Source organism: Drosophila miranda, chromosome 4, assembly GCF_003369915.1.
Source record: "Drosophila miranda strain MSH22 chromosome 4, D.miranda_PacBio2.1, whole genome shotgun sequence".
Taxonomy (NCBI): domain Eukaryota; kingdom Metazoa; phylum Arthropoda; class Insecta; order Diptera; family Drosophilidae; genus Drosophila; species Drosophila miranda.
The window spans coordinates 6,062,281-6,075,641 of NC_046677.1; the positions used below are offsets into that span (position 1 = coordinate 6,062,281).

The following is a 13,361-nucleotide window of genomic DNA, read 5'->3' on the forward strand; positions in this document are numbered from 1 at the left end:
AGTCCCTCCAACCTTCCCAACATTGATGGTCCCATATCGTCTGGTATTTTTTTTTCCTACTTCCAATTCCTCCACTTTCTGGGCATTTTGACACTTTGAGTGGTTTTAGTTGTCAGTTACACGACGAAAAAAAAAACAAAAAAAAATGTGGGGAAAAATGTGGAGGAGCATGTCTATGAAAATTCCTTTTGCATAAAATATGTGGCCAGGCAGACAGTCACTTGAAGAGAGAACAGGGGACACTCTGAGCTCTCTCTCTGGCATTGGTGGGAGGTTTTCCCCTTCTGATTTGTGAAATGTTTTGATGGCATTTGGAAGGATTTTCGTTATATTTGGGACTCAGTTTGGAGAGCACTACACAGACATTACGAATAAATGAAGCATGATGTATCATAACTTGTACTTATGGAGGGAAACATTTGTGGATGCTATTAACACTTAAATATTATGTTATTTTGTTGGCTCTGGGCTTGTAAGACATCGGTATGTATTTATATATGGGCTATGATATCGATAACGAGCCCATTCTCCTGTTCCAAAGGAAAACAATAAGTCTGCAGTGTACTAATCCGAATGTCACTATAAATCTTGTGTAATGTCCACCAAATCTGTGATGCATTGCAGTCTTTCACGCCATCGCTTTAACACTTGATCCTTGGATATTCCCCTGTCCGCAAGGCGACGTGTCGTTATCAGATGGCCCATTCAGATGCTGGGCCATGGCTGAGATGTCAGCCATAAAAGAGAGTATGCTTCGCTGTATGCTATGCCTGCACATATTGGATATCCAATTTGTTTTAATGCTGACACTAGCCACACGCTCTCTTAAGCTGACTAAAACTCAATTAAAGACTTGGCACTTTAAGGTCGTATGGGCACTCTTACACGAGCTTGCATATGATATATACTCACACCCACAGCTCTTTAGAGGGAACCTCCGCACCGAGAGATACTATATCTAACCAAGAGGATGGACCTCCCCACTCGACTCTACGATATTTCACTCTTCAGTGCCGCCTGTGTCCCATACACAAATGCAATTAATTTATGCTGACCAAGCGTTGGTCCTTCAGCGTCCTTAGTCCTCTGTGGAGCAGGACATGGACAGGAAAAGTTACGGATAAACTGAGGGAAATTGAGAGAGAGAGAGAGGAGGAACACATAGAACGGGAGAACGACCGGAGACTATAGGGTCCGGCGGTACGCCTACATTAATCACAAGAAGGATTCACCAGTGCATCAATAAAAATGTGCGACAAAAGCCATTAAAAGACAACTACTCGTACATTCAGGCTGAGAGAGCATACGAAAGCATCATGAGAGCACACACACACGAGTGTGTGAGGGAAAAGTGAGGGGGAAAACTGACCAAACCGTAGCGCTCCTCTTAACCCATAAAGCGGGACATCAATTCGCCCGACTGCTTTAATGGCACTCATGTGAAAAATTTACTCTAGTGCAGAATGACAAAAACAAAAAATTAAAAACGATTTTCGACGCCTGTTAAATATTTAATATCAAAGGCTTTCACTTGAAATATATAAGTGTTTCATTATATTCATATAGTAAGAGATCGTGTGTGGGAAGACATTAACTCTAGTCAAGTGAAAGTCATTAAGAGCAATTTCACGTGGGCGGGGAAAATACAATTAAAACGTATATAGAAAGTGGAATGTCACGCCAGGATAAGGATGAGGATGAGGATGAGGATGAAACTGACGTTGTGGATGAGTCTGAATGAGTGGCCATTTAACCGACCATCGCCAACCAATAAAGGGGTAAATTGTGGAGAAGATTATCATGGTCGAGAGCCTACGTGCATGTGATAGACATATTCTGTGGTAGACTTTTTAATCTTATGGGTTGTGTCATAGGTCGGTGTTCTTAATTGGTTTCCAAGGAGATGTGCTTTAATGAATCATTTATGAAATGAAAAGCAAGTTTTATGAGATTTGTTGAATAAGATGTGGAACTCTAGGAATGCCTTAAGCTATACAAGTTTTGTAAACTTTATAACTTTATAACTTGGGGATGTGAATATGTAATCTAATTTGATAGTAGAGATGAATAGATTCTAGGCCGGTTTTAGTAGTTGTTTAGCAAGTATCAAGAAGAATATAGCCCCCTGCACACTCGCTTCCCTCGCTCGTCATTCGCTTAACTCGCTCGTCACTCGCTCGTCACTCGTTCGGCTCGCTCGCTCTGATATGAGTAAGATATCAGGCCACGACGACGAGCCAACAGTTTTTACATAACAGAGAGATATGTAAGTACAAGCAGCACTGCTAAAATAACATCATCATTCCTTATATCCCCCCGCATTCCCATCCAATTATGTGCTCCACTTTAAGAAAAACCCATTAGATTTCTCCAAAGGTCTGCCTTCACCGATCAAACCCTTTAGGAATGACATCTTTCGAGCAACAATCTTTACTATGTGACATTTTGTGGCAAGACAGCTGCCCTTTGCCACTTGGTTGTGAACAGAATATCCTTCTAGCACAGCCCTTCTCTGTCCCCAACAAGGGGACATGTGGCTGGGCATCGTGTAGACCATCGGGAAGTGTTTAGACCCCTCCCAAGTTGCTACCTGACTGGACTCGCTGATTAGATGATACCCGATGATGGTGTGGAAATAGTAGAGGGAAAAGTAGATGGCGACGGTAGACAGACTCCTGCCATCATCAAAATTACATCATCCAATTTCAATTAGACGCAATTCGAGCTCCAGTCAATTAGGCGAGGTATTCACTGCAGAGTGTTGAGCGTTTGCTAATGAGCAACTCTAGTCATTTTCATTGCTGCTGCTGTTGCTCTAGCCCATCATCATCAAGGTTAATTAAAACATAAACTGTTTTAACTGAATGTTGTAGTAGAAGAAAAAGCATCCATCCCACTCCCAGAGATGGGTGGTTCCCCCCATGGATGGATGAATAGATGGATGCCTCTAAGCTGCAGCAATCACACGAAGCTCAAGTCTGTTGCTGTTGATTAAATTGAAGCCTTCACAGCTCAACCTCCTTCTTATGCAACAAATTATGCGTTGCTGGAGGTCGAATTCGGGTTTGGGTTCTGGGTTTCTTCCGCTTGGGTTTGGTTTTGACACCCAGCCGAGCCCCAAGTCGATTTCATTAATTATTCAGAGCACAGTTTCTCGGTCTTCCCCCTGGGGGTCTCCCACTGCTGATTTAACAGCCGAAAGCATTAGCTGCCATTCTCTCTCTCTGGCACTTTGCTCTTCCGCCGCCTCGTCTGTGTCAACTTAAGCATGTGCCGACTTTATAATGAATTGTGTGTAGTTCATGTTGATGTAGGTCTCTGATGCTTATTCTCTGTTCTGCTCCTGATGTCCCGAATTACTCACTGCAATTGGTTTATATTGGATTTGGCTTAGATTGGAATGAGGTCCCCCGATCATAGTAGATTGGTTTCTCTTCATTGATCAAATTAGTTTAACGAAATTCTGTATTAATTTATTCTATTTATAGAGATTTCTTTTCTGCAGACATTCGAGAGCTTTAAGATTTAAGGATGACTGGAGAATTTTTCTCTCTTTAGCCCAAAGAAAAGTTGTCTGGACAACGCTGGTTCCATTATATTTCTAGGCTCTACAAATAATTATTTTTTAAGAGGAATTTTGTAACATTTCCGAGAAATTATTATATGTAAAGAATTCTTATATTCCAACAAACCCAAAATATTCACACAGCTTGTATCTGGTTAACATATTCCATTGAATATTTGCTTGCGTCTTCATTTAACCTTATCACGTAACCCAAACAGTGCCCGCCATTTCCGTATACATAGTGCATATCTTTAATATCTGCTCCTGTAATCTCACCAGCAAATTAGCTTCATCTAGACGAGGGGACGCTAAATCTTTTATTGCTCCTAACCTTCATTAGCATACGCCAGCTATTCCCAGCCATAAAGTGTCCCTTACTTCCTTGAACTTTATTCTTTAATCCCTCATGGCTGGGCAACTATTCAGGGCAGAGCGTGCTTTGTTAGCGCTCGGGGTTCCATTCTTTTGTCAAAATTGTATGGCCAATGCGTGTGAGAAAAAAGAGGGATACCTTTGCGGCATGGGGATCCCACATCGTGTGTGTCTGTGCTGTGTAATTAAATCCACAGCTCATTTGCCATGCAACAGCGCATTGCTATCTATCGGATGCTGGTTTTGGGGTTTAGGATATGCTTTCTCTGTTGCTATCTGTTTTATTTATGGAATTAATTACCAAATTTCGCATTATGTGATTTACAGGTTCTGCATATGCGAAAATATACACATCCGTTGGTATGGTGGCCTCTGTGGTCGTTTCTAATGAGTTTTATACATATAATATGTACAGACATTTATGTGCATACATAAACTGTTTGTTCTACGAGCATGTTCTGCTTTGGGCACAAACTCGTACATATCCTAATTAAGTTGTTTTCGGTGCTCCACCCATAGACACAACAATATAATCTATCTAAATGAGTTTGTTGCATAAATATCTACATTTGCTGATGGGCTGGCGATTTTGCTACCAGAATAGAAATGCTTATATTTGCTTTTGATGTGTAATTAATGACGAAAGAGAGAGAGCTGAGCATTGAGCCAAGAACAATGCATTTGGGTCATTAGAAGATGAAAGCTCTTTAGGGGAATTAAGCGATTCAGAGCATTCTGCCAAATAATAATTTGGGATATCATTTTTCAATTAGGTTATTAGTGACTCTGAGTACTAAGCTTATTTTAATTGGGGAGATCTTTCAATTTTATGAAAGAATATTTTCTGTGTATTAAAAATAGGTTGATGAAAGTCATTCGGGTAATCGGGAAACTTTTTGTCATTTTATTTTGGTATTAATTTTCAATTAGAGCTAGGATATTGCTTTTCAGTTAGGAAACATTCGAAATTGATTTAATTTTAATACTTGTATTTGGTGTGAATGCTGGGATCTAGAAGTAATTTATGCTGATGAGAGAAATGGAAATGGTGGATAAAAAAATACTAGATATATTTTTTGCTATATGTAAATGTAAACGAATTTAAAGAAAAAATGAACCTATTTAAGTGTTAAATTAATTTAAATTGTTGAATTATTCATGGATTTGATGGTTGATTCTTTTCAGAAAATTAATTTTATTTAATGTGATTTCAGTATGATTAGGGCTCTTCCTTTTAAAGCAATGATTCAATGATTTTTCTCGTTTTAAATCATGCTTTTTCTAAAAACATTAAAGGCTCGTTCTTAAAGTACAAGTTTAACAATTGCCCGACCTTCTTTCCTACCCAAGTTTCCCCATATCTCAGCCTTATTGCATAACTGTATAACCGTATGGCAACCCGTAATGAGCTTCGCGAACTCTGAAAGGAGTCACCATTATTATTATTCTTATCGGAGGCAAGCAACCCACCATTAAAGGTCATTGAAAGTGTCATTTGTCATTAGCCGAATGCAGAGTGAAGTGAAAGCTGCTGATGGCCACAAGGCCACAGACACAGTGTGTGCTCCTCCATGCGATGAGTGGCTGTGGCGGAAGCCGAAAGGAGTTCTCCTATCAGTCGTCGTCCAGTCGCCCTGACTTTTCCCTTTTTTCCAATGCAATGCTCATTCTTTTTATTCTATTTTCTTAAATTTCTTTGTGGTTCGTAATTAATTACGAAACCGGGAATCTTTTTCGGTGGCAAAAATTAGTTTTTGAGTGCTTTTCAGCCACTCCTTTGGGGCATGCAGCTCTCGTTCTCTCTCTTTTATGTGTGGCAAAACTTTTGTCCTGTCATTAGTCAAATTTTGTGATTTTTCTTGCTGTTAGTTTTTATCGGGTCTTCCGGGAAAAGCTGCCTCGTTTTTCGCACACAAGTGGAGGAGGGGGCTCTCAAATTTCTTGGTTGAATGTTTTCCATTCAGCGGCTGGGTGCTGCCTGTCCTTTGCTTTGGTTGTTGCCGTGGCACCTCTTCTAATTAAAAGTTTTTTGACATTTTTGCGGTTTGTTATTTACGTTCTTTCCATGTTTTATTTGTTTGGTCTGTGCTTGCACTCGCTCTCTCTCTCTCTGTCTCTTTGATTAACTCTGCTCTATTTTGTACTGGCTTACCCTCCGCATAACCCGCATTTTCGTCTTCCTTTGCTCATCTTTTGTCATGCCATCTGCGGTGTTATGCAATATATAAAGCTGTGCTGTGGTTAGAATGCTGCTTGCGGGGTCATGCTGGTTTTTCTATATGTAAGATTTATTAAAATATTCTCTGATTCGGAAAGGATAGAGGAGTAGAGCGAGGGCTGCGTGTGCCAGGGACTTACCGCGAGGATTACTCCAGCGATTCTCTATGTCGAAAACTATCATGAGATAATGATATGATCTCTCTAATGACAAAAGTGAGAAGGAAATATTATGTGTAGCAGGATCGAAACTTCGAAACTCAGTGTAAGAGAGAGAAAGAGTACGCGCGTATTTGTTCCTTCTTGCTATAATAATAATCCAATCTGTTCCAGATTAGAAGTCTAGAATACGTGGTCATTCTATACGAGGGGCGTTGCAAAATTTTGAAACAAACTTTATTCAGTGTGATATCACAAGAGTTTGGATACGAAATATCGTTGTTCTAGCTCTGAGAACTAGGCGTCAAACACGATGGACGGACAGAGGGACACGCAGACATGGCTCAATCGACTCGGCTATTGATGCTGATCAAGAATATATATACTTTATGGGGTCGGAAACGCTTCCTTCTGGACGTTACACACATCCACTTTCAGCACAAATCTAATATACCCCTAAACCCATTTTGAGTATCGGGTATAACAATTATATGTTCCCCAAAAATGTTCTAAATGCGTTACGATGTGGTTACAATGAGCATATTATTGATAAATCTTAATTATACCCGATACTCAAAATGAGTATTGGGGTATATTATAGCCAATAGGAACAAATCAATTTGCAGTGGCTACGCAGCGCCCGACGTCACGCTCAGACTGATTTTCTGTCTCTCTCGCACGAACTCTTTGTCGTGTCGTTCAATATTAGCGGCGTCTGCCGGAGGAGAGCCATACTGACTTAGTATCGGGTATAACCGTAGAGTTGCGGTGTCCGCAGCAACTCACAACGTTCCCCCTCGTTTTATTCTGAAATCTTTTAAATTAGTCATTAATCCTTTTAATCTCTTAAATTGTCATTTTTCTTTTCCTCAGTAAAGGAAAATAATTGGTCAAATCCTCTTCCATATTGCGCAACAGGTATGTCCTCTGCGCAATAGGATCCCCTCCCAGCACTTTCTCCTTGTATTCGGGATCGTCGCATCTGTATCGGTTGCAAATTTTCTTGTAGCTCTCTATTTCACAATCCAGATAGTCGTTTGCTCCCTCGGATGTTTCACCGCGCAGCTCGCGACGAATGCACTCCCTTAGGAAGGTCATGTCGCAATAGCGGTTTGTTATCACAGTTTGACTGGTTTTCTCTCTGTCAGACTCCTCCTCGGAGGCCTCTGGTTTCCACTGATTCATCGGGGTGCCATGAGTGTTGTGTTTCTCGATCTGCTGCTCCTTCTGTTTCGATCGCTTGAACCCGTAATCTTCCTGTCTGGAATACTTGATCGCGTACTCTTTCTGTCTTGCGAATTTCGTTCTACAGGATTGCAATGGACTTTTATAACGAATTTCATCATCAAAGTATTGTTTATCATTGCAAGATAGTGGCGTCTTGAGGTATGATGGATAAGCATGAGGGGCCTGCCCGTTGAAGCAGCTCCGCTTGAGAATCGAACGTGTGGGCACAGCAGAATGAGAATCAGGAGGAGCCTCTATGATGGCACTGCCCAAATCCTTAACTGTCACACCTCCTCCTTCTTCACCTGATGGGGAGAACTCTTTTCCTTTTTTACTTGCCGCCTTGACGCTAGGGTGCGCCCCGAAGGTGTCGAATTTCACGCTCGACGGTTTGTAGTAGGCGCCCGACTGTTGCCGTACTTGGGGCGCTGGTGGAAAGGTGGCAGGATCATAAAAGGTTTCCGTCTGTGGCTGTTCCTGATATCGCTGCCGCTGTTGCTGGAATCTCTGCGGTTCTTTTGCCCTATATACCTGAGGTTCTATCCTAAGTCCTTGAGGTTCTTCCATGAAACGCTGTTGTCTATCCACCGGTTCCCGCGGTTGTCGGCTTGAAGGCTGAGGACTTTCCAAATTCGTTGTCTCAAAGGGATCGAAGGGTCGCTGTGGTCCCCGCGTCGATTCAAACTGCTGCCTCGGCGCATGATTTGACCTGAATGATGCATGATTCGATGACGCATTAGTCGTGGTGTCTAGAATTTCCATCAAATTGAGTTCTTCCGGTGGCATCTGCTCGAAGATCCCGTAGAGGCTCTTCTGGTTTAAGCACACACTCAACGCACTAATGTATCCGTTCCGCAGGCACGCCTCCAGCACCGTGTCGCACTTCATAGATGTCAAAGTATTCAGCCACTCCCTAGCGCATTGGCATTCCCGGGAGTTGGGGTGGAATGCCTCCTCGGGTTGGGGGTTGCAGTCCAGCATCACAAGGCAATCACTTATGCGGAGATTTACCTTGGCATCGTAGACCGTCCGTGGATCCTTCTCCTGATTTTTCTCGTCTGCTCTTTCTGACATCGTATTGCGACTGCCTTTCGAACTCCCCGGCTTCGATTGTCGATGTTGCATGCTCGCGTCGTCTCTTTGCTTGGGGGAGGATGCCCAACCGCCATAAACTTTCTTTGGAGAGAACATAATCTAAGGATCTAGGGACCAGAACTATTTCAGATTACTTAGTTGTTTTTTTTTTTTTTTTTTACTGAAATTTGGAATATGTCCACTTTTTCGAACGAACCAGAACAACTATTTTGAAACTGAAGGAAAGTTCTAGGGATAGTTCTTTCAGGGATAATTCGAGAGATTGTTCGAAGAGTGTGAGGGGAAAGCTCTGTCTGGAGAGTTCTATGGATATTCCTAGGGATATTTCGATATATTTTGGGATATCTAGATAGATCTAGAGATTATAGCTATTTTAAGTATCGGGTATACATAAACAACTTTTCAAACTACCCACCACCGAATATCATATTTGTTTGTTTCTGTTTTTGATGCGCTTATCGCTTTTTTTCTCTCTTTTTTCTACCTGTCCTAAAAGCGTTTTTTGTTGACGCCAATTCCTTTGGTCCACCCACTTTGTTGTCAGATTTTTTTACGCTGTCGGCAGCAGACTATAAATATGCATTAAACTTGAAATGGAAATGGAAAAATACACTAAAAATGGTTGGGGGGTAACATGAGAACAGATTTTCTCTGTTGGTTTTAAAGCGGAATCAGAGATTCAAACAGAAATCGTAGCAAGTCCTAAACGTTTATTTAAATGGTTTATTTTTTACGCTTTCTTGCAGCTTCCCGCCATATACGCCGCAAAGTGCCGTACGCTGGTCATTTGATGACGCCGCGCCGGCTCTGGCTGAATAAAATCCCAACACAATGTGACGTGGTCATTGAATTTCCCGAGGATGCCCCGGACGAGGCACTGCGATGGCTTCTGGCCCGCATACGCTCCCAACCGCCTGCGGGTTTGGGCCTCCTGGTACAGGTCAAGGCGCATGAGAGCACGCGACGGAATGCCTTCTATGTCAGTGCCCCCGTGAATGTGTAAGTGGCAGCAACACCACGCGGTGGCTAGATGTAAATTGAAAGCTTTCGTTTTTGCAGTTTATTCAACGTGCGAAATACAAATTTAAATATTTATATATTTTAAGCATTTTTCATGTCGAGTTGTAGAATATTTAATAATCCTTTTTTTTACAGTCTTTTTAAAGCCGCCGAAGAGGCCCGCCTGCCCAAGCGTCTGCGTCCGGATCTGGGCGGTGCCCTGAGGGAGTTTACTACCCGCGAGAGCCATTGCTTCCAGCAGTTGAGGGGTGATGTGGCCAGCACCGCGCTGTTCACCTCCCAGGAGCGTCAGTGGCTGGTGTTGCAGGTGCTGCAGGGTTTGCGTGCCGGCTGCAGTGACATCGATGCACTGCACGGACGGGCAGCCGTGGCCGAGGGCCAGAGCATTGTGGCCGCCTGGCAGGAGTCGGGTCTAATTACACAGGTCTTTCCGTTGCACGAACCACGTTCCTTGACACAGCTTCAGACTCACTGGGTCAAGCAGATATTTGCACCGCAACCTTTGGGTGAGTACTATGGTTGATTCTCCTGTAATAAATCAAAATCAAAATCTTATTCTTCTTCTAGATGACATTGCTGCTTATTTTGGGGTGAAGGTTGCCCTGTACTTTGCCTGGTTGGGTCATTACACCTGCGCCTTGGGTGTACCGGCTGTTTTTGGCACAATTCTTTACTGCATTCTCTGGGGCAAAGGTCAGACCGCCCAGGACATGGGTCACGTGCTCTTCTCTCTGTTCAATGTGGCCTGGGCCTCACTGTATCTGGAGGCCTGGAAGAGGTACTCTGTGGAGTTGGCCTTTCGCTGGGGCACTCTGTCAACACCCCCCGAGTTACTCGAGCCACCTAGGCCTCTCTATAAGGTGAGTTTACCTAGACTAATAGTATACTAAACTATTTATCAAATAATTACTAATTTTATTATCATTTTGTAGGGCCCCTTGGAGGAGAACAATGTCACAGGTCGCCTAGAGCCCAAAGAGGCGCCCGCCTGGCAACGTCGCGCCTTTCGCTATCTGGTTAGCTTCCCCATCATAGGATGCTGTCTCTGTATGGTCTTTGCTGTGATGTTTCTCATGTTGCGCTTTCAGGTGAGATGGGAATTCTTAGTTTTACGAAAGTTTTAATTCCATGTGTGCTGTGTGTGTGCGTGTAAAATAGTTTCTCAAATACCCTTGCAAAGGTTTTACAAGGTTTCTTTGTGTTTTGTACGCTTTTGAAAGATATAGAATGATTTGAAAATAATTGGTGCTTCTGGGACGAAAGCCGCAGTTTGAGTTTTCTGTCTTCTGAATTCATTAAATCCGCTTAAATATCTAAATAATTTGTGCGTAAAATTGAAAACCCCATCAAAGACATGTGCCACAATATCATTCTTATATTTATATCATATGCTTTGCATTTTACACAGAATTTTTGTGGTAGTTAAACTCCAAAAATGTTTAAATTTTCATTATGGCATACTAAAAGTCATCCTGGTCCAACCTTTGGTCTTTTTTGATTGGAATTACCATTTCTCACTTCATCAAAATCGGTTTTACAACCAAAATTCAAACAAGCCATATCGAATTGTACCAAAATTCAACCCCGCACCGCTTAAAGTCCTTCAAAAATGAAGTAGAATATCATTATTATGTAATCATATTTGTATGGGTTATGGAAATCCATTTACAGTGCTTCACGAACCCATAAAGCTTTATTTGCAAGGGTATTTCGAAGCACGTTTCGATCACGCACGCACGCCCGCCCTCAATCGCTCTGCGCTCGGCTGTGCTGGGGCACAATTTGCACGAGTGTTGCACAGTGCGTATAATTAATATTGTTTTAACGTTAGGGGCGCCTCAAATTTGTGCGAGTGTGTGCACAAGTGTGTTTTTGTTTTTGTGCGTGTACGAGTATCGCCTGTTTACCAATTTGCGTTAACATTTTGGTTAGTCGCTTGCCTGTTGTAGTAGCGCTTGTTCCTCACGCCTTTACGAGCACTAACACAGACACGACACTCAACAACAACAACAATAACAAAAGGCACACACACAGATACCTTAAGTTTCTCAGACACAGACACACACACTCTCACATTTTGCTGGCTTCCGCTTCCGCTGTTGGATGTTGCTGCTTCTGTTATTGCATTGGCATTTTATGCGCGCACACTTTTATTTTCTTGTGGTTTTTGTTTTTCTTTATTTTTCTTTCTGTTTCCTTCTCTTCTTTTTAGTACGTCTTTCTTTGCAACGAATACGGCTAAAGAAGCAGTGAAATAAATACGTTTATCACTCATCACGCCTCATTGAATTGTTTTTACATACGAGTATCTGTATATTTTCCTTTGGACTTTTCCGTTTCGGTATCTTTCTTTACTTCACAGGATTGGCTGGATCACCATAAAATACCCGATAAAGGAGTTGCTCAATGCATGTATAATTTGCACAAGGTTCTTATTCATTTCTAACTTGCAATCTACTTATAATTAATCAATGTCTGTAAGCTGTCTATGTTTTCGTCGTAGTTAGTTGTCATTGTCATTGTTGCATTAGCATAATGGAAGGCTTTGAGGGAAAAAGTCCAGCTACGACCATATTTTGTATTCGTTTTGGGTCTATTTTTTTGGCTAGGGATATCATAACACGAGTATATTTATTGATATGTTTTAGGAGACACAAATATATACTATAAATACTGAAAGTTTGACCCACTTTATCATACCATTCACAAGCCACCGTTCGATATAAACGATGATAACCAATCAACCTACCATTCGGTAGGCTTCCATTGTAAACTGTAGTTTCCCATCGGCTTCTGTTATTTTAGTGGTTCACCGCTAGATAAATGTTTTCTTATTTCTACCATCCATCAAAACACTTTCCCCATCCACACATTTGGGTTCCCCGAACCGCCCATCGCCCCATTCCTGGCAAACCGTTTACCAAGCATTTTTTCGTTTCAATTAAAACTTTAACCACACATATGTACGGGTACGCACACACCATGGTCGATGGCTGTGGGGGCCATTATTTTCCATACGCATTTTCTTTTCTTTTTTCCCCCATCAGCAAGGAATGACGTTAATTAAAATTCCCAGCTGGCGAAAAAGAAAACCGCCTTCGGGCAGCCAGAGAAAGATATAGAATGAGATACAGTTGGGACAGAGAGAGAGAGAGCATGATAGAAAAAACTTTGGTTGACATTAAACAATCTTAACGCATAATTGAATGTCCAGAACCCAGTCCAGTACATGTCCAGCATTTCTTGTGGGCGGAAATATAATAGCAGACACAATGATGTGAAGAAAGGAGGGGTCTCCGGTTTCCCATTGCCAGGAGGCACAATTGTGGCTCCCATCTCCTGATGCCGTCAACTGTCTGTGACCTTCATGTGTTAATTGTCGGGCAACATTGAATCTACTGGGAATTGAACTTTAATTTGTCAACTTTGCTTGGCTCTGCAGAGGGACATGTCGTGTTATGATAAGATTAAGGGGACAGGCCATTATACACCGGAACTTTTTGTACTCTGACCGGCAGTCACAAACTATGACCTTCAAGTGTTAACTGGGACCAGTCTTTTGGGGGATATCAGGATAGATGAATTTTGATAGGTGCTAGGGGAAATTAACTAAGAAATATCCAGGGTTTCATTAAGCTCTATGAATATTGACACTATGAAGCCATAACTTTTCTTTGAGCAGAACAAAAACTATTATTTTTGATGT

At 42.0% G+C, this 13,361-nt stretch overlaps 1 protein-coding gene and 1 long non-coding RNA gene across 8 annotated transcripts in view; both read left to right on the forward strand.

Moving 5' to 3' along the window:
- Positions 1 to 13,361, forward strand: part of LOC108162534 (anoctamin-8) — a 39,378-nt gene that overhangs the window by 18,217 nt on the left and 7,800 nt on the right. For 6 of the 7 annotated variants that reach the window (XM_017297315.2, XM_017297316.2, XM_033392590.1 and 3 more), the window contains exons 3-6: positions 9,382 to 9,634; positions 9,791 to 10,161; positions 10,223 to 10,515; positions 10,588 to 10,743. In XM_017297315.2, the coding sequence (XP_017152804.1) occupies positions 9,382 to 9,634; positions 9,791 to 10,161; positions 10,223 to 10,515; positions 10,588 to 10,743 (1,073 nt within the window). Of the gene's footprint in view, positions 1 to 9,381; positions 9,635 to 9,790; positions 10,162 to 10,222; positions 10,516 to 10,587; positions 10,744 to 12,017; positions 12,084 to 13,361 lie in introns of all 7 variants that reach the window. The other variant, XM_017297313.2, reaches the window with a different exon arrangement.
- LOC108162541 lies at positions 92 to 1,521 on the forward strand. Its single transcript, XR_001775585.2, has 3 exons — positions 92 to 483; positions 542 to 866; positions 921 to 1,521. It is a non-coding gene; the product is annotated as an uncharacterized LOC108162541 (long non-coding RNA).